Genomic DNA, 21584 nt, shown 5'->3' with positions numbered 1-21584 from the left:
TTAGTTTTTATCTTTTTAGCATTTTTGACTGTTGAAAATACGTGATTTTTAATGGCAGAGTTACTACTCGGATACTTTTGCCATTCTTCGAAAAGACCAATAATAAAGATACAATAGTGTATAATTCTACTTTGAGCCCTCTGTAAACCTGATGCTTTCAGGATTCAGTATATGAAGAACAGGGTCAGGTATTAGCAGGGAATCTGGCAAGCAGTGATAAAACAGAAAAGCCAAAGAATCCCACTAAAAAGGATGGGGTAAAATGCATCTTGTCAGTCAGCCAGCTAAGTCCACAAAAAAAGATGAATATATAACTGCAAACACTCAATCGGAAGATATGCTGAATATAGGTTTGAGGTTATTGAATATCCCGAGTCAGCAAGGAAAGCTCATACAGTGTATAGAATTAGCAGTGCAGGTAATCAAAAAAGCTGTGTTGATATTTTGGTCTAGCGTCACAATACGATATCAAGTAAAGAAAGTATCACAATGCATCGATACACAATGCATTGTTATATCCCTACTTATTACAGCACAGTTGAAAATAGCCCAGATAATGTCAACTTACATTTTGATATCTCTTCAGTTATGAAATACTGCAATCTTGAGGGAAGACATTATTATTATTATTATTTATTTCTTAGCAGACGCCCTTATCCAGGGCGACTTACAAGATATCACATTATTTTTACATACAATTACCCATTTATATAGTGGGGTTTTTACTGGAGCAATTTAGGTAAAGTATCTTGCTCAAGGGTACAGCAGCAGTGTCCCCGACCAGGGATTGAACCCACAACCCTCCGGTCGAGAGTCCAGAGTCCTAACCACTACTCCACACTGCTGCCCTAGACATCTGTAAAGACTACATTGTGCACAGCACACAGGCCATCCAAGCTGATATTCTCTACAGAAATCAATCTTGTATCTTACAGTGGTATCAGGATGAAAACATTTGCAAGCAGTAAAATGGGTACAAACAGCACGAATGGAAATGAGACTCCTAATACATAGCAGTTTCACCCATTCCAGGTTTTAATACAAACTTGATTAGCAACAGTGTATAGGTAACAAGTTCAGGTGTGTCTTATTAAACTCAAAGTAAACTCATCCCTCTAACGGTAGCAAATTAGTTCAATTGACAACATTGCAACTGCGATAGGAGAACACCGAAAACTATACAGAACTGGTACAGTAAGCTGGATATCATGAGAAAAGTTTGTTCATTACTTTCTTTCGATCAAGCTGGGCATCTGCACAGTAACATGCCGTCGCAGATCATTCTGTCATTGGATCTGAACGAATGCAAGATTAATGTCAACACACTTATTTGCGCAACATGTCCCTGGATCAAATTAATTCATGAAATGCAAATGTCTTGATCAATTGATGTGTATTCTCTTCTCCATGGCTACGGAGAATAACATATAGCATTTTGTTTTTTTTTTAAACAAATTTTCCTTTGGTCTTCAAAAGAAGCTGATAAAACTCCAAAATATGAGTCAAAGCACCCTGGCTTCTACTTTATTGTGACAATGGAGACAAGAATTCCATGAGCAACGTCTCGCAGAGTACTCCAGAGTATCATGAATCTTTACACCTGCCGCTGTGCTGTCCAAAAATGGAAAACTAATTTGGGCAAAAGCCCTTTTGCTGTTTGGAACCAAGGCTTTGTAATAAATGAGCCTGCTTTTTAACAAACTTATTTTCTTTCAGAAAGCGACTGACATGATGTCAAAGACGCAAAGCTTAAGCAACATCAGAAGTGGAATGATTTTAATACTTTTTAATTATTTCATTTTAGGGAGTACCTCATCGCAACAAGAGATGTTTACATTACATTACAAACTTTGCTATTTGTACAATTAAGCACCAATATGGAATCATTTTGCTGAAGGTTATGGAGAGGGTATATCTCTTCGTTTTCCTGGTGTATTTCGGTACATAAGAAAACAACAGGATGACAACTTGAGGCTGTTGGTGCACGTGACAGGGCGGCTGAATGGTGACATCCCCAGACCAGGAAGCTAACACAGAGGCAGACAGGTGCTTGCGGGTGAAAAGCGCTGGTGCGTGCATATTTATTGCAACCAAAAATAAATAAAACACTTTTACAAAAAAAAAAAAAAAAAACAGAAAAAAACACTGCTCGGAGTCAAATAAAGGTTTAAACAAAAACAGTCTCAACACAACACAACCCAAAATAACAACACATACCGTGCTGGTCCTTTCCAGCACACGTAGCATTTGTTTACTTTTCTTTTTACTTTGGTTTTAATTCTTCCCCGCTTTCTCATGTTCCTCCTCTCTGTACAACACCACTTCGATCAGCAAATGCTGCAGTTTTCCATACATGTGACCATCTCATCCATCTAGAGACGGTCACATTCTGCACAACTTTTTACTATCTGCGTGGTCGACAGCAACTCTGTTAATGAATTATCTGCTGACCACGCCTTCTCACGAGATGTCTGGCAGAGACGAGCTGCTACCATCACCTCTGCCAGACCACATCCAATCCAGACAATAATATATTTAAATCATAACAATACATTGTGTTTTTAAATAAACACAACATACATTCAAACCCAACAACAAAAACGTCACCCGTTTAAATAAACACCAAACAATACATTTCCTGTAAATAATAATACCATAAACACAATACATGTATTTACACTCACAATTTACACTAACTACATGCAGGGCTCTGTTCTACCCTGCCACAGTGTATGATGACCCAGTCTTCATACACATGGGGGAAATGCATCTTAATGGTAAAAGCCTGCCAGGCAATGCAGGAAAAACATGGTCGAGCCATGAACAGCGCTCATTTTGAACATGAAGTGACATTTTCTTCGCCAAATAATGCGGCTGTTTTTGACACTGCAATTCAGCACACTGCCAGACAAGTGTGAATCTCATTATGCTTTAGAGAGTTGAGTACATACGCTTTCTTCTGTTGACAAGCGGACTGGTTATTGGTCCAAGTGTATGTTCCCTCTCGCCAAACCCAAGTTTGCACGTTCTGTTCCTATATGTTTGCATTCTGAGAATCTTAGACATAGGAAATAAGAAATGTCAGATTCATGATATGTACTGTTCACAGGATTCCTATATAGATAGACAGGTAATCTTTTCACTAAATAAAAAGGGATATGTGTGTAGGCACTATGAAAGAAAGATAAAAAAACCATTTCAATTGAAAAGTCATTCATTTCATTTCAAATATGTTATCAAATTAGATGTATGTAATGAATTGGATACATCCTTGCGATAGGATAAATTACATTTGACTATAGATGTCGATTTCATTTGACAATTAATAACTGGCTCTAAAAGTAGGTACACAGGATCCATATAATAGCCTTACTGTACTGGATATTGATCACTGATTTCTAATCAAGGACAAAGAAGGTTGTCTACAGTAGATGTTTTTTTCAAAAGAGTGTGTTGTACATGAAGTGTTAGGCTTATAGGTTTGTGTTATTTTCATGTGTCCCTCTCATTCTCAAAATAGCAGAATGGCAATTGATTATCCCTAAAACCGGCTTTTAAAAGAGCAATACAAGGAGGCAGTTTGGAACAGACAACTATTATCCTGTTAAAAAAAGAAAAGAAAGTCCTTTATTTTCTATTGTTAATGGAAAATCAGGAGCAAAGGCTCACCCACCACATCCTGTTTTTATGGAAAACTGATGCAATTTCTCTGAGCTGTGAGAAGCACAGGCATACCTAATGTTCCTGAGTGCTAAAACAAATACAGCCCGGAGATTTGCAATCAATGGCATAAAATATAATTTATAACGAGAAATTCCATCCGCTTCTGTAAATACAGAGATCTGCTTATCCTGCCAATTGCTGGCCCTAATCACCCCGGAGCTGTAATTAACACAAGCAGCACACATTCTAATGTCACTGCAACACTACAGTAAGCTTAAAGTATACCAGTATACCACATAGAATAGCACTGTTGCCTTCAGGTACTTAAACACATTTTGGCTCATGAAGTAATTGTTTATTTTGTAATACAAACCAAGTATTAATACTTTAGTGCTACACTAAAAAAAAAAAAAGATTAGATTTACTGAGTCTGGTCAAACTTATATTAACCACAGCTTTCACATACAGAGGGTCTTCATAATCGTGTGTACAGTACCTCAAAAGGTAAAACATGCTTGTAAAAAACTGTTCTGATTATAGACAGACACTATTAGCACAAAATGGGGTTGCTGCTTTATGTAGGCTGTCTCTGGGGTTGCTACCTGTCCCTGTCTTCTGTGGTTCGTCCTGGTTTTGAGGAAGGTGTCCCGGGAATTCAATATGCCTTCCCACCACACTAAATGCATCATAAATTGAGCACAAGTTAGATAAATCAGGATACAATATTACTGCAACAGACGCACAATATTAATTGGTTGTCAATACTATAATAGTAATATTAATGTTTCCTATTGGATTGCTGTTTTTTTGTTATGAAACTGGCATTCTTGATTTGTATTCTGTATTATAACTAATCAAAATATTTGTAACGTATAAAAAACGCATTTCCCAGAGGCAGGTCTGTTTCAGTCAGGATGGGCAAGACAGTGGATCTGGTAGACTAGATTGCTGGTTGGTACTACAGTACCCATGAGACAGGACTTATTAATGGGCAGCAGTGTGGAGTAGTGGTTAGGGCTCTGGACTCTTGACCAGAGGGTTGTGGGTTCAATCCCAGGTGGGGGACACTGCTGCTGTACCCTTGAGCAAGGTACTTTACCTAGATTGCTCCAGTAAAAACCCAACTGTATAAATGGGTAATTGTAAGTAAAAATAAAGTGTAAAAAATGATGTAATTGTATGTAATAATAATGTGATATCTTGTATCAATTGTAAGTCGCCCTGGATAAGGGTGTCTGCTAAGAAATAAATAATAATAGTGCTGTTTCATGAGGAACAGGTCTCAAAAGGGGTGACTGTGTGTCTAAACATATAGCAACACCTGGAATGGCTCTAACTGTTATGCAATGGCTCAGATTTCCACCCTGGATAATGCAGCATGTCATTACGATAGCGGTATGTATTTTTAGGTTATTTGTTAAGGCTTTCAGCTTTCTGTACAGTAAACACCACCTTTACAATCTTAAATATGTCAACCAAAAACGATGCCACATACTTGTAGCAATTGATATGTTTAACCTAGTGAAAAAAACGGGGAAAAAAAAAATAACTTTGGGTTCGAGTCTTTGAGACATTATAATTGAGCGTTTGAGAAACTAATGTGACAATACGAAGCCACTATGTAGACAGTTATAGTGTCTGTATATAGCACAATTCCACCTGCCACTTTGACTAAGCGTATGTGATTCATCACACATCCTGTCAGAAAACACTTGATATTTATACCATTAAGCAGAGACATCTGTAAAACAGTCGCTTAAGCTTAATCACCCCTGTGCTCAGCACAGTAAACTAAACTGGCTGCCAGTTCCATTCCATAGACTACTGATCCAACATTACACATGGAACCATAATTCATCCTCCAAATACCTAAACACAATGGTAAGGCTTTTATAATGAAATAGTGTCTTGAGAAAAAGCAGAATTACAATAATGCGATACACAATGCTTTTAAACACATTAAGCTCAAATCATAAAAACGGGAAGCTAGACAAAGTCCAGTAAAAAAAAAAAAAAAAACTTGGCAGTGCGTGTTAAATTACCATCTTCATTGTAAATTTTGTAAACGGTTAGGTGCCAACACAGGGAACGCCAATTATATCTTTCTTTTAACTGTGTCTGGACCGCAGCATTTTGTCCTTAATTGCTCGTTGTAATAAACTTGACATCACTTTCCCTGAGATAACGCTGATGGAATACAAGTCTCTAGTAATATCCTGTTTAAACTAATGAAATTCCATAGGTACATGAAATGTTAAGCCAGTAGTATCTTCACGCTTTTAAACTAGAATGTCAGCATTAACGTACATAAAGATATTAATAAAACATTACTGATGTCAGTATTATGGAAATGTACAGCCACATTGTGCAGAGTAGCATGACTCCAAGTGTATTGATTCTAACTTCTCAAAATACACTACGTTACCAATGAAATAATCTACAATACTAGAAATCACATAACAATATACTCCTCACTCCCTGTATCTATCTACCTGGAAGCACATAAACAGCTAAGGGTGCTTTATATTGCATTGCAATGTACTGTATTGCTAACTTTGACAAAAGGTGAACAAACCTTCCCAAAAAACTAACAATGCTTGCACAACTTCCCTTACAAAAAAAAGTACAGTGGGGGCTATGCAACACTATTTCTTAATCTGGGACTGGCTGCCATTGAAAATAAAAAGTGTATTCTAGTCATATACGTTGAACACATTTGATTTATGTACTGCAACTACTGACCCTAGTAGGCAGACAATGGTTCCCTATTCCCTTGAGTTTAAGACAGATTATTGTACTATAGCTGTCTTGTTGTATCTGGATAGATACCATGTTATTCATTGAGAAAGAATAATCAATTCTCAGGAAGAAAAGGTGAATGTTGACATCAGCAAAGATAAAAGGTAAGAAAATAAAATATTGGCTGTGACAACAGGAGTCCTTACTGGTAAAGGGTTGATTCTAAAAACATCCATAGTTTTAAAGACTGCAGAGTACATTGCAAATACACAAGTCTGGTAAACTCCATCCATACACCAAGTGATACAAAACTGCTGGCTAATTCGCTGTAACTGCTGGCTAAGAAATGTATAGTCATTTGGAGTTACTGTCTGTAACAATACATGAAAAAGCAAAGCATAGTATTGCACAACAACCAACTGGGAGGTAACGAAATTCAAGACATGACTGAATGCTCGGCTATTTTAAAAACACGCTTTTTTAAACATATATAAACACAACTTCAAGTTTCATGTGGTTCAGACTGCACAATCTTTTCAAACTTCCCTTTTAACCGTCTCTAATACTGTAGAATGCTAGCTTGCCCACTGTCTCTTGTTTCCTCATTCTGGAAAGTCATTAGCTACTGACAGTCCATTGGAATACATCAGAACACATTGCTATAAACATGGTAACATTTCAAATGGAGCTTTCCAACACTGTAATCCAGAGTACAATCTGAACTAAAACATAACCATCTGCAATACATCACTTTAGTAAAATAAAACCCAGCAAAGACAACATACAAATAAAGGGTGTATTTCAACAGAACTGTGGTTGCAAGAAACAATACACTTTTCACAATGTATTTCCAGAAGGTAACCATTATTGTTAATTTGCACCAGACTAGCTTAATTCTGATTTATACTGTGGTAATAGCTATATAGTTTCTTGCTGCCACAGTACTATGTTAATGGACACTCCCCTAAAATAAAACAAACTCTTATGAAAAACGAATGTGAATGAATCACTTCTAAAGACAGAGATCTCAACGTTTATTGAACATGCTCGCAGTCTATGATGATCTATTGTGATAAAAACACAGTAAAGCCAATAATAAAGCACATAAGTGTATTAAAGCTAGATGAAAACAACTATAAAATAAATGTTGCAAAGGGAAGCTAGACAAAGCCCTGTAAAATACTTGGTAGCATGTGTCAAATTACCATGCCATTCTGCATTGTACATTTTGTAAATGGTTAGGTGACAACGCAGGGAAAGCAATCACTTGTTTCAGTATGGAATCTGATGATGCTGGTCAAGCTCATTTGATCTGAGAGGATTCTCCTGAGACTGCTTTATGAATAGCAGCTCAGCCCACGGTATGCACAGCTTCCTCACTAGAGGTTTTCCTGTTTCCATCTAGTTTGTGGATCTAAAGTGTACCACTGCTAAAAAAAATCTCTGTTTCCAGAGACAGCACCAAAAAGGTACAGGAAAGGTAGATTCTTGAGTAAAAAATTACAAATGGATTTTCCAAGCTTGTCGTGGACAATGGTCACGTCACTCTTTAGGAGTAAATTTAAAACCACTTTTTTTTTTTTTTTTTTTCTTATTATAAATAACCCCATGTTAGAATTTCTAAAACATTGAAAACTATAGAAAAAAAGACAAAAAATAGAGAACAATCGACACTGCTGCTTTAAATTATAAAGGCTAACCACTTATCTGCCCTAAAAATAAGTGTTTGTTCTGAAAACTGTTCTGCTCTATCCTTTCCTCTTGATTACTACATTTATCAATCCCACAATTCATTGCAACAACATAAAACCTCAAAAAAAACGCCTTATCCCGCCCACCTACGAAACCAAATTACTATGGAGTATGGTCATATATTTTAGGTTACAGAAGCATGTCCTTATTCAAATGCAAGTAAAAAAGGTACACTGCTTGTATTGAAAATGTCAAGGTTAAAGCAAGGCCCAGTTTTAAAGATCTCAACAGCTACAGTGTTTAGATCTAATCAAGCTCTATTTGTAATAGTCACTGTAGCGCTGACAAGGACTTCGTAAGCAACACCATCTTATTACCATTCCCCCCCCCCCCCCCCCCCACAACATCAACCGCACAGCATCACTTCCTCAAAGTGCCACCTGGCCCTTATTCACATCCTGAAGTCTGCTGCGTGTGGCCACGGAAGAACTGCTTACTAATTCTAACGGCTCACCACCAGTGAACAACATCCAGCTTTTAGAAAAATGCAGAGAAAAGTCGGGCTTACTTCACCAGTTCTGCATCATTGCTTTCTTTTTGTAAAAAGCTTTGGTGTAAAAATTTGGAAGGGAGGGGAAAGAGGGTTCATAACAACAATAACCCCCCCCCCCCCCCCCCCCATATATATTTTTTTCAAGGTGGACCTTTTTCTGTTTCCTTCTAAAGCAGCTCACAAGCCAGCAGAGCTATCATTCCAAAGGCAGACTACAGTCAGGGTGGTTAACCTCAGTCCAGTCTGGAGGAACAGATAACACAGCACAGTCTACGTTGCAAGCACTGAAAATAGGCTCTGCCTAAATGAACTGGGGACCCCCAGAATTTCAATGTGTGTAATACTAGATTGTTTTACAGTTTGAATTTATTTACAACAAACTAGATACCAACACAAAATGCAGAAAAAACAAGCAAGCCAGGAACGTGTTAAATTCAAAACACTGTACAGTTAGAGGAAAGATTTTCCTTAATAGGGCTTTTGAAACTAAGTGAGTTTCTTCAAACGTGTGTTTTGTTAAAGGTATACTTTCCTTTTATAACCTCTGAATCTGCGTAGTATTTATTTTGTATTGGTTTATTATCTCATTATATGTGCTCTTAATGATCATATTACTGTTTCTGCATTCAGCGATATTTGGCATGTTGAACAAATGTGTCCTCTTTATAGAAACTCCACTTAGCTAGGCTTGGCTTGCTTAGGAACTGTTTAAATGGTAGAAAATGCCGGTTACTTTATAGAACACTGCAAATATCCATGAATGCAGAAACAGTTATAAATGGTACAGTTTCGGCAGGCCCACTGTATCTCTCCCTCAGCAGACATCAAAGTGGAAGCTGTTTATAACACTTCAAATAAATACATACATACACACATAAATAAATAAATGTGTTGCTTGCAATTCAATTTAGTGTGCTGGTTCCAGGCTTCCCTGGCAGTCTATTTACACCACTGTGTAGCACTGTAAATCAAATCAATCTTTCCTAAATTATTTTAATATTTACTATACACTGGAATGTTGGTAACGCTAAATGAACACTAAAACGCGCTTATAATATTTGTGTTCCATTAAATGTGTTTATTTTTAAAAGATTTGACTTTCACCAGGTGGGAGGATTAGTGTATTATTTACACCTCTGTGTAAATATAAAAATGGTCCACATACACACAAAGGAGCGATGTTATTTTTATTTTATTTTTTTTACTAATTTACACAACTGATTTTAACACATTTCATTATTAACAGCTAGTACAGGAAACCAAGAAACCCAACTCCCAATCCTAACCCGAACCTAATCTTTAACAGTTACAATTACTGAACAAAACCAAGAGCAGTATAGACCGATTCATAGTTGTGTTAGCATGGAGAAATGCTAATCTGCACAAAAGTAGCTTTTTCGATTACACCACTACAGGAGAGAGTGCGTTATGTAGGCCTAGAGACATATGGTTGACACTTGTGGTAAGGAGTTATAAACCAGTCCATAAGTAAGGTATTGATTTTTTTTTTTTTTAAACAAAAGCCAATTAAAAAATAAAGCTTCAAAACTAAAAGCAATTATGAATTCATGTATTTACTACTCGATTGATCAGAAAGACATCAATCAAAAACCGGATCCTTACTGCAAATACAATTAGGAATGGTGCCTGTAGACGTTTGTCATATTGGCAATTAAAAGATCAATGTGTTGACTGTTTATAAAAAGCACTGGCCACTCTATATAGCGCCTTTCAAACCAACATGATCTTAAAACGCTTTAATAACACTGTGCGCAAGCACTGCACAATCCCCATTAAAATGAACACAAAATGAGAACCCCTCCAGACCCAATTCTAACCATTATAATGCACAACCTAGGTCTGCCCAATTGTTGTAATGTCAGCATTGCATCGCATGATACTTTTTTATTCGCACTGGTCGGAGTTTCAAAACACAGGGTTGATTTAACTTACCCGCTAGCAGACAGAGCGGCAATAGGAGCCAGAACAATCCACAAAGTACCTGGGGTTCCATTAGCACGTTCCAGTCAACCGATTACTCCAGAAATTTCACACGAACCCCAACGAAAGCATCAATGAAGCTCATTCCAGAACTTTTTTTTTTTTTTTTTTACAGATTACTTATACCATTTCAAAACTGCAGTTAAAAAGTGTTAAAAGTGCTGTTCAGTTCAGATGTACAGTCATGTCATTTACGTCATTTATAAATCCAACTGACATTTTCTCTCATGTATCTTTGTAATTGTAAATGCACCATCTCCGTCCAACAATTATCCCAAACAGATTGTACTGTCCTTATGCAGCTGCAGCAGCAGCAGAAGCCCGGGTAGTCTTAGTCCCATAAAGGAACTTTATCTTCATGGAAAAACTGGATCACATGCAAGGGCACAGTGTATTAAGCAGTTTCTTTTCTGTCTTTCTAGGTTCACAGGAGCACCGTCGGTTTCAGGACATTCCACGTTTTTCTGCCAAGTTCTTCATCTCTAACAAGTTTAAACCCAGCGGAATGTTCGCTCGTTCATTATTGGCAGCGCTTACCTCTTTCTTCTCTGAACTGTTATTGACTGCATTTAACTGCAAGTTTCATGCTAGCAAACTACACCCACACTGAATGGAAGCGCCCACGTCTAGCGTTTTATTCTACCAAACCCATCCCAGATTGTTTAGTAGGAGGGGCAGTTGTCCAAATATTTGTATTTATTAGATTTACTATCATAGAGTTCATGAGATATTCAAAACACAGCCTTACTAAATGTCAAAGTGATAGATACAGTGTAATGTACTAAATCATGGGTACGTTTAAGTATACAACAAAACCTTAAGAAAACAAATCCTGGAAAGTTTTTATAAATGGAACTTTTGTTCAAATAACCACCAGATGTATTTCATGTTTCTAGCACTGACACTGACAGTGCAAATATTAGAAAGGGTATTTCACTATCCTGTGTAGTTCAAAATTCTGGTGTACTGTACTATCAGTCTGCTGTCTTTTTAATTATGTGTTTTAAATTAGGTAAACATTACCTAATGTCGAATCTGGACATGTGTAAAATCACGAATATTATGACACACACTTGATCGTAGTTTACCACGCATTTCCCGTTTTCAATAGTGTTGTTTCTCGTTGCTTTGGTTTAGTCCGCTCAGTTACGTTCCATAGATAATAAAACTAAACGCCATTCCTGCAATCCGTTAAATAAACCAACCGTATACCCAGAACAAGAAAGTTTCCATCTGTCGACATTAATAACTCCAATCGTCAGCTTTAACTTCTTTCTATGTGTCTTCAAACTTTCACCGACAGCCTTCCTACACGCTTCAAGGCGCTTGAAGTCATGTATAAAGTTGTCACACTGTTTGTCATTAGTCTGCGCCCCACAGCCTGCCTTTCTTTCTTTCTTTCTTTCTTTCTTTCTTTCTTTCTTTCTTTCTTTCTTTTCTTTTCTTTTCTTTTCTTTTCTTGCTTGTAATGCTGCCACAACCTATCACATTCACGATTGTCGTTTTGGAATATGTGGACAACAGCGACATCTTCCGGTATAATAAAGAAACGAACGTTGATTTGACTAACTGGCGCAGGTGTTTTTTATAAGGCTAATTTATATAAACACGTATGCTGTTTATTGGCAACTGCCTAAATGCGTATGCAAAAATATGTTTTTAAAACGCAGTTGTGATGCAGATATAGTTAATAAAGTATATATACAGTTTAATAAAGTATCATAATTATATTCCCATAGATAATCACTTGTTGTTCACCCCCAATATATATAATGGCGTGAGTATATAATTTATTGTGTGTGTGTGTATCTATAGGCCTACTGTTTTTCACAAGTATGTCATACATGAGAATTACAAATACCCGTTGGTATGCAATGTGGTATCATGTAGGGTGACCTAATCTGTAAAGAAAAGTTAACACCTACACCCTGTTTTCCTTTCCAAAGTATGCATTTTGAGATAACAGACAACCAGGCCAGCCTATCGGCTCTCGTAACACAATTACATGCCGCAGAAATAAAAACCAGTGGTTCTACCAATCGCACAAGGCTCTATAAGATGGGAAATTTGACTATTAACGACCGAAAATGAAATATTTACTTTGAAAGCTATTTCACCTGTAATGGAACTACCAGAGGGAATATTTAGCTGGTATAATTTTGTGTATTGCCACAGTCTTCCATGTTGATTGAATCACATGCAGGCTCAAGTGTGCTCACTTTAAGTGACCTTTTCCTTTTTGCATCCATTATCTCACCCTTGAGCAGAGTCCTGTGATCTATAAACTTTGTAAATAAAAGTTTATGCCAGACCAACAAATGAGGTATGGTACACAGCGGACCCCAAAGTCTTCCCTGCACAGTGCTGTTTGAGAAAGCAGTCCTGTTTGTTAACATTCCTCCACCCTTTTGAAGCCTGATTACTAGCCTTGATGATAAACCTACACTACGCTGAAATAAACCACAGCTATAATTTTTGTAGCATTTTACTGCCACTAACTTTTTAAGGGTAATCGCGGGATAACCACAGATATGTGATTTACGCAATACAGGGTGATTTTCCAGTGCTGTAAAATTCTTAAAAAAAACCATCTTACACGGCAGGAAACTGTTGAGGCAAATATACATGCCCTTATTATAATGATTTGCATCCGGGTATTATAAATGATAAAATAATTTTTTAAAATGTAAAACAAATTTAGTTTTTAACAATTCATTTTAAACTTTTTAAAAGTTTTTAAAAAAAATGTTATTTACATTTGTGGGGTTTAAATAATAAGACTAAAACACTTAAGTTCATAGACAAATTACCGGTCTCCATGTATTTTAATAGTATTACAGATATTATTTAAACAAGCAATTTTCTTGGCTTAGATAGCAGTGACATTTTTATTTATTTATATGTATATGTAAATAAATGTACAAATATATATATTTACATTTTAAAATGCAATATTTTTGGAAGTAAACTTAGTTTTATATATTTATTTATAATATTATAGCGTGCACGGGGCTGGTAGGTGACGTATAATTTTGTATCGGTGCTATGCTTTAGTGCAAGAGGTCCCGGGTTCGCGCCCGCCCTCCGCCTGTGTGTGGATTACATGTGTGATGTTCCTGCCTTCGTTTACCGTGAATGCTAATATATTTATGAATTAGGTGTTGTTGTTTTTTTTGTTTATTTGTTTGTTTGTTTTTTAGAAACTAGTGAAAATTAATTATTGGTGTTTTTTTGTAAGGTAATACTGCATACAAATATCTTTGATCATTTCAGAAAATTGTGAGGTTTGGAATAAATAATATCATTGCTTTTGACTGTGTGAAACTTCAAAACTAGGTGATGCCAAAGATATTAATAGCATATTTTTAGAACATATTTGTCGATGCTAATAAAAGGCGTTCTATCTGGGAAGACACACCTCCTTGAAATCACGTGGGTAGATTTCGCGCGAAAGTTTGTTACATTGTCCAGGCTGTTTCCGGTTGTAAAGGAAAAATAAATGCAGTCACTGTGGTGGCGTCTGTGTGTGTGTGTGTGTTAGACTGGTTGCAGAGGCGATCCACTGAAACATCGGTTTGGGTTTTAATTACAAGAATTTCGGGAGGATCAGGAACTGTGACGGGTGATCGGATTTAAAAGAAGCTTTTAAAATATTATTAAGACACAGAAGAGCCGTGAGCAGTAGCGACAATGTCTCAGGCAAAGGTTACTGATTTCTTTGCCCAGAATAAGAAAGCAGGCGGCGTATTTCAATCTAAACGACGAAAAACACCAGTTTTAGAAGATAATGTGGTCTTGGTAAGCGAAACTGATCGTCAAGTACAGGGAAATGCCAGTGCAACCAGGTCGAGAAGCCAAGCGAGTAAAGCAGGAGCGATGCGGGAAATGAACACGGCAGTGAAATCCCTGCCTAAAAAAGTTAGGGCGACTCGATCCAAGAAAGTTACTGTGAATGAACAAAAAGGTGATGAACAAATCGCCAAGAATGAGGTGGCAGTGGATCCGATCTTGGAGGTTACGACAGCACCAGTTAATAAGGGTATCCCCGACTGTTCTGAGGAGAAGGTGGCCATTGCAATCGAGGCCCCCCGCACCCCCAAACGCGACCCTGGCCATGCCGACTCGATCCTGGTGTCCGCCGTCAAGTCTCCAGGGCACAGCTCCGGGAAGAAACGCACCTGGCAAGATGCGGATGGGGAGGCGCACCGGGTCAGAGAAACAGAGACTGTGAAGTCTGCCAGGAAGAAGCTAATCCTGCACAAAGAGGGAGAAACACAGCAACAGGTGAGCTTGGAAACTCGCTGTGCTAAAGTATCTGCGCTCAGACTCCTTTAATGCCGCCTGGGCTTACCGGCTGTAGAGAGTATAAATGGCGTTTTACTAGTAAACCTCTCGGAGCAGAGAGTATTTATTTTTTACTACGTGTCGAGACTCGGTCTCTAGAGTACAAGCCGCTTGTCCTTCGTTAAAAAAACACCAATTTACATGCTGCTCTTCACCTCATTAAGTGATACTATGTGCCTGGGGGAGGGGTATCTAATACTGAAATTAGGCTGGGTGTCCCCTGACTGATGTAAATGCTGGTGTCTTTAGCTAGTCAGTCATATTTGGTGCCCATGTTAAAATAGTCTTACTTAGCCTTTTGTTATAGCATTAGCCCGTTTTACTGTTCCCAAGTACTGTGCCGTTTAAAAGGAAAGGGGGAGGCTTCACTAGTTCCCTTGAGAGTAAAAGACCTCGGTGTATCACATGAATATTAAAATGTTTCGTTGTAATCAGTCACACCTCGCTTCCCCTTTTACAGGCTATCCAGAAATTGTAACCCAACTGCCGTCACCCGGGGAACTAGACTCGAACTGCTGTTTTGTCCAGCGTTCAGCCCCTCTGTTTATATGCTTCCAGTTGGATCCCGTCTGTTACATTGTGTGTCGTTTTGTTGCATTTGCAGATTTCCAGTCCTGTATCGAAAGCCCTTCTCAAGCCCTCCACCCCGTCCTCGGTTGACAAGAATGTGAAGAACCTGGTGAACCGGAGCGCCAACTCGTCCCCGGCTGGCAAACAGGAGAAGAGTGCCAGCGCTGAGCTGGGGGTGCCTGCGAGCAAGGTACAGACTGCCTTAGTGACTTGCTTTTACTGTGCTTCTATTTCAACCCTAACCACAGCCACTCCATGTTGGGTGCTTTCAGACAAGTAACAGCCTTCTAATATTGCATCTGCTCTGTGCAGGCCCAGGCCACAAGTATACAAAAAGCATCCTGTAACAGTTTCAGGAGTTTGGCGTTCCTACTTGAAGCTTCTTGTGCTGCAGCAGTAGTGTTGTTGTGAAATGGTGTACAAAAGTAAAGGTTACTAATCCATCCCAATTCAATGGGTTTATATACTCCTGTAAAACCACTTTTTACAATGTCTTGACAGAATCTGTCGTGGGCCTGACATTAAAAGTAGGCCTGTTTCTCCAAAGTACTTCAACGTAACGTGTTTGTTTTTTTTAACTAAATAAATGCAAGTCCAGAATGCACAACACAATTTAAGTTTTATTGGTCTGTTTGAAATCCAGTCTTGTTGCACTATCTGTGGAAACTGTAAGGCCGTTGAGTCCCCCTGTAGTGCAGCACTGTTGGCTGAATGATTGCTTCTGTCCCCACAGACCGTCTCTAGGGAGGATCTGGCATCGCTGAAGGCCCGTCTCCAGAAGATCCAGGAGCAGAGCCAGCGAGCGGCCCGTCCCCCCGCAGCGTCCACCCCGGCCCCTGCAGAGCTGACCACGCGACTGAAACGAGCGCGGGAGCTGGGGGCCAAGGTGCGAGAGAGGAAAGAGAAGGCAGCTGCTGCTGAGCCGCCAGCAAGCCAGCCCCAGTCTGAAGAGAGGTGAGGAGGAGTGCTGAGCGTTTAATGGTCCCTTTCTCGGAAGTATTTCTGAATGTTCGTGGTGTTGCTGAACAGCAGGAAACTAATTGCTCCAGTTAATATAGAAAATGTTAGCCATTTAAAAACTTGAACGCGTTGTATAAGCTTTCTGCTAGGCAGCTCGCATCCCTGTGAGAATGAGGTGCCTCTGCTGTATCTTAGTTTCATTAGAGTAGTTAACCATTTTGGTACCACTGTATATTTAATCCTCCGCAGGTCTTTTTCACGTATCCATTTTTTTCTCCTAGTCCTGTTTCAAACTTTAATTTTGTGCCAGTTGGTATAGAAAAATGTAGCCTGCTATATATCTGCTGTCACCTGCCTGCAATTAAGTGTACAGTATCAAACTCCAGAAAGAGGTTCCTCAGTGTTGGAACACAATGTAAATGTGGCCCTCTTGCTCATGCTGTTGGTCCGCTCTTGCAGTGAGAAAGCACCTGCGTACCAGCGATACCACACCCTCGCCCAGGACCTCCCACCTGGCCTCACACTGCCCTACAAGTACAAGGTGCTGTCGGAGATGTTCCGCAGCATGGACACCATCGTGGGCATGCTGTTCAACCGCTCAGAGACGGTCACCTTCGCCAAGGTCAAGCAGGGCGTCCAGGACATGATGCGCAAGTAAGGGCTTCCACCGGGCTTCCTGGACTTTTTCAATGCCAGGATGTTTTAGGCTGTAGTTCTTTTGTATGAGCTATTTTTATTTAAGAACACATTGCACCTTTTGGTAGTGTTAACCTTTTTATATTTAATGATGCTAGCAATTATTTAAAATAGACTTCTTTAGTTGGCAGATTAGATTTATATAGTGCCTTTTTGTAAACTGCTTGCTGCGTTAAAGGTGTTTGTTAGATCAGCCTAGTTAATGGGGATGTTAATCCATGGTCCCTGTCTCTTGCAGGCAGTTTGAAGAGCACAATGTTGGTCAGATCAAGACGGTGTACCCCACTGCCTACACCTTCCGCCAGGAGAAGAACATCCCTACCTTCAGTCAGACTGTGAAGAGGTCCAGCTACCAGCTCACTGTCGAACCACTGCTGGACGGAGGTAAGCATTTTGCATGTCTTGCAATTTCTGCTGCCTTCCCACCAGGAGTCGAATTGAAACCCTGAAAGAGTTGCAATATCCCTGTCTTAAACTGTGTATCTGACTGGTCTACCTTTTCAGTTTCAGAGAAGACTGAGGGGCGCCCGCAGCTCTCTGCCTCCCGCCTGCTAGAGAGGAGACGCACCTTCAACAGGAACCTTATTAACATGGTCAAGGAGCACCACAAGGTGAGGACCAGCCAAGGGAGAACCAGACACTGTGGCATGGCTACATCACTGATCTAGAGAACCCAATTTTCTGGGGGCTGTTTTAGTATGGGAATTTGGAATCCTGTGGGAGCATTTTTAAAGTTTTTGTTAATGGAAATAAGTTGTATATGACTTAACTGTTAGATCAAGAAGTGTTTCAGATAAGATGCACTACACCGCATAGAACCAATGTTTATAATGTTTCGATATGGAGAGACTAAGTGGCTGCAGGTTAATGTCAGCGGTTTGGTAGTGTGTGTGAATGGATTCGGTCCTGTGTTTCCTCAGGTGTTCCTGGCCTCCCTGAGTCCTCCCCTGTCTGTCCCAGATGACAGACTGACCCGCTGGCACCCCCGCTTCAGTGTGGACGAGGTGCCCGACATCGTGTCTGGTGACCTGCCCCGCCCCCTGCAGCTCAGCAAGCTCACCACTGCGCAGGAGGTGCTAGACAAGGCGCGCAGCATAATGACGCCAAAGGTGATCATTGCACTGTAACAGAGGGAGTAAACTCCACTGGAGTACAACTCCTTAATAATCCACAGTAAAATCAGGAGTGCAGTCATAGTTGATCGTTTAAGTTAGGCTGAAGACTTTCTATTCAGGCTTTTGCTTAGTATTTTTCTTTACAGTAATACTAAACTTGTAGTCTGCAGTAAATGTTGGTCATTGAATTTCACAATGCCTTCAATGAGATGAATCATTGAATTTCATACTTTTCTTCTAGTATTGCTGCATATACCATAAGCATGTTTTTTTTTTTATAGTTAGGGATTAGATTTAGCTTGGTAGGAACTACTTCTGTGAAGTGGCATGTAGTATGCTGTAGTGTGTTTGGTTATATTCCTTCCTACTAATTAAGTGCTTGCGGTCGGTTTCGGACACTGATTATCAGTATGAAATTAGTGTTAACCGACACAAAACCATTTGGCAGTCTGTCAAACACTATAATGGGCCTCTTGTTAAAGCATTTAACTGTTACTACGTTTCTTTGTCTGCTGGATGTCGAGCATTCATTTGTCAAGTTGCTTTTTATAGGTATATTGGAACATAAGTAATACTTGAACTGTGATTCTTGCAAACACTGTGGTGCATTTTAACCTTGTTTCCACCATCTTGTTGACAGATGGAGAAGGCCCTGGCTAACATGGCTCTCAAGACGTCTGAGAGGGGCAGTGAGGAGCAGAAGGAATCTCCTGCGAAGCCCTCCCAGACTGACTCTCCCACCCCAGCACCCACACCAGCTGCTTCCAGTGCCCTCAAAGGGGTCTCTCAGTCCCTGCTCGAGAGAGTAAGTGAAATTTGAGGGGTAAAAGAGTGCTGGAAGTACATGCTTTTTGCTTGTAAAAAGACTAATAGTTCCTGTCAGAAACCTCCAAACGTACCCTAATGCTTTCAAACGTGTGCGCTTTTGAAATATATATTTTAACCATAACCAATAAATTCATCTGTAACTTAGCTTTAGTATTGGATGATGCCAGAGAGTGGGTTCAGGGACAGAGTGGGAATGGGGAAGTTTATATGGAGGTAAACTCGCTGCTATGGCAGCCCTTGCAGTGCTGATGCTCCTCTTCCTGCAGATCCGAGCGAAGGAGGCCCAGAAGCTGCAGGCCCTGATGACCCGAAATCCGCAGCAGGAGCAGCGCCTGCTGATGATGTCACGGCTGCCGGAGTTGGCGAGGATCCTCCGCAGTGTCTTTGTGGCTGAGAAGAAGCCGGCTCTCCTCATGGAAACTGCCTGCAGCAGAGTCATTGCCAGCTACCGCTCCCTCGTCACTGCAGGCGAGTTGGGTTTCAAGTGGTATTTTACAGGGATGGAAAGAAGACTCCCATTGCATCACAGTTTGATCCATTCCAGGTTTTAATCTGTTTGACTGAGCTTGACCTGTACACCAGTGGCTAGTCAAGCTCATATTAAAACCTGGAATGGGTGAAACTGATATGCAAGTCTTCATTCTGTCCTGTTCTATCTCTAGTGTCCTGAGGGTTAATATATAGCTTTGTTACTATGGAACTACCAGTTTTCATAGACCTGGTGTAGGCTGTAATTCATTTAGTTGGGTTATTGGTAAGAGGTAATCCCTTTGGTCCATGTGAGCTGGAATGAGCCAGTTTTACTATTTACATGTGGCACAGTGGATCTGTTCTTGTATAAATCTTTTAAAATTGAATTTTACTTCAGGTGAGATGGAGAAGCACCTGAGACTTCTGTCAGAACTGCTTCCCGATTGGCTTGCCATCCATCCAATCAGAAAGGACATCTACCTGAAGCTGAACAAGAGTGTGGATCTGAATGTGGTGGTGGAGAGGCTAAACCAAAAGACCAAGGAAGCAGAGAGGGCTTGAAACCATTGCCACATGATTGTTTTATTGAAGTGCACATTTTATTATTTTTTAATTTTTTAAATCTACCGTCTCAACCTTAATGAGCATATGGTTTTAAACTTATTGGATAGAAGTAAAGTTGGGTGCTTTTTTAAATCTGAACACTAACGATTTGTACAGAGCTGTTCTTGGATCTTCCAGGTAACAGGATTATTCTTGGTTTTGCAGTTCTAAAGAACTACTGGCTGAGGACTGTGTGTTTTGTTTTAACAATCAGGATCTGTGCACCAGTTGATTTGCAGTGTTTAAGAATCTGTATGCTTTCATGGTACACTAGTTAAATAAGAAGTTGTATTTTGTGAGCAAGACATGTGTAAAGGGAAAAGGACAATCCCTACTGGCACGCTGGATATATAAAAGCCTGTTAGCATTTTAGATTATGCTTTTGTATTTCATTCACTGCAATGGAAACGGTATGACCAGCCTGTATTGATATTTGTAGAAGTCAGTTGAAGACCTTCATTGTTACATCATTAGCGTGTATACTTGAATATTATGGCTGTTAAATGGAATGGCTTGATTAAAATTGTTCTGTAATTATTTATTTTGTTCATCTTTGTTCCATATCAACAGAGCTCTGTAAAACAACTGCTGCCAGAATGGGCTCTAATATCACAAGGCCTGGATCTGACCCATTAACACCAATACTGTCATTTATTTATCTGTGGGGTATTACTCACAAAAACACCAGATACATGCCCTACAATTATGAACAGTTGTTTTTTCCAAGAGCAGGTTTGTTCTCTGCCAAGTAATTATAAATTCATACATGGCTAATGGGTGTAGAAAACCCAGTGACAATATATAAATAGATATGTTGCTAGAAGTAATTATAAGTATTTGTTTAAATTCAAATGCTTTTTATGTTTTGATTTAAATAAAAAAAAAAAAGTTTTACCTGGCTTGTGTCACTTCAGTCTTATAACCAGAGGTTAAGTAAAAGGAAAAGACAGCATCCTTGGTCTGATTTGGAAGCTAGTTTATGATTTTTTTTTTTTTGTTTGTTTGTTTTTTCTTCAGTTCAATATTTTAGCATTGTGCACCCCAAGCACAATCTACAACACACTTCAGCATGAAACCAGAACATATTGTCCTGAACTCGTGTGGGTTGTCAGAATGGTGAAGGAGATCACAATTAAGTGTTTGTAATTGAATGTATTTATTGTTAAATACAGGATGTGCCCTGTATTTCAACCACCTAGCTGTGATTATTATACCTAAATATTAGTAAGCAATGTAATCCAAGTGGATGGTACTACACAATGGTTATACTGGTTGGGTGAAAGTTACAATACTGTTATTGCAGAACCTGCAGTTTTTATTTTTTTCACAGAGAAGAACATGTAGTCTTT

General features: G+C 39.3%; 2 protein-coding genes across 5 annotated transcripts in view; one reads left to right on the top strand and one right to left on the bottom strand.

Annotated features, from left to right (window-relative positions):
* The window catches only part of LOC117424207 (piezo-type mechanosensitive ion channel component 1-like), a 59354-nt gene extending 47181 nt beyond the window's left edge, over nt 1-12173 (bottom strand). For 3 of the 4 annotated variants that reach the window (XM_034040361.3, XM_034040364.3, XM_034040362.3), the window contains exon 1: nt 10601-12173. In XM_034040361.3, coding sequence (XP_033896252.2) covers nt 10601-10661 — 61 coding nt within the window. In that variant the 5' untranslated portion in view covers nt 10662-12173. The remainder of the gene's footprint in view (nt 1-10600) is intronic. The other variant, XM_034040363.3, reaches the window with a different exon arrangement.
* A 1954-nt stretch (nt 12174-14127) lies between these two features.
* Nucleotides 14128-20772, top strand: cdt1 (chromatin licensing and DNA replication factor 1). The gene is made up of 10 exons (XM_034040378.3): nt 14128-14932; nt 15597-15752; nt 16296-16516; nt 16982-17176; nt 17457-17602; nt 17723-17829; nt 18139-18327; nt 18974-19138; nt 19428-19629; nt 20030-20772. The coding sequence occupies exons 1-10, from the start codon at nt 14339-14341 to the stop codon at nt 20191-20193; spliced, it is 2139 nt and encodes a 712-aa protein (XP_033896269.3). The 5' UTR covers nt 14128-14338; the 3' UTR covers nt 20194-20772.
* Nucleotides 20773-21584: the final 812 nt, after the last annotated feature.

Source organism: Acipenser ruthenus, chromosome 19 (assembly GCF_902713425.1).
Source record: "Acipenser ruthenus chromosome 19, fAciRut3.2 maternal haplotype, whole genome shotgun sequence".
Taxonomy (NCBI): domain Eukaryota; kingdom Metazoa; phylum Chordata; class Actinopteri; order Acipenseriformes; family Acipenseridae; genus Acipenser; species Acipenser ruthenus.
The sequence above is the reverse complement of the archived record's forward strand: the minus strand, read 5'-3'. Positions and strand labels throughout refer to the sequence as shown.

Coding starts and splice junctions, on each gene's coding strand:
- cdt1 (XM_034040378.3), top strand. CDS start 14,339: ATGTCTCAGGCAAAGGTTACTGATTTCTTTGCCCAGAATAAGAAAGCA. Junction 16,517..16,981: donor CAGCCCCAGTCTGAAGAGAG/GTGAGGAGGAGT, acceptor CCGCTCTTGCAG/TGAGAAAGCACCTGCGTACC. Junction 17,830..18,138: donor TGGTCAAGGAGCACCACAAG/GTGAGGACCAGC, acceptor GTGTTTCCTCAG/GTGTTCCTGGCCTCCCTGAG.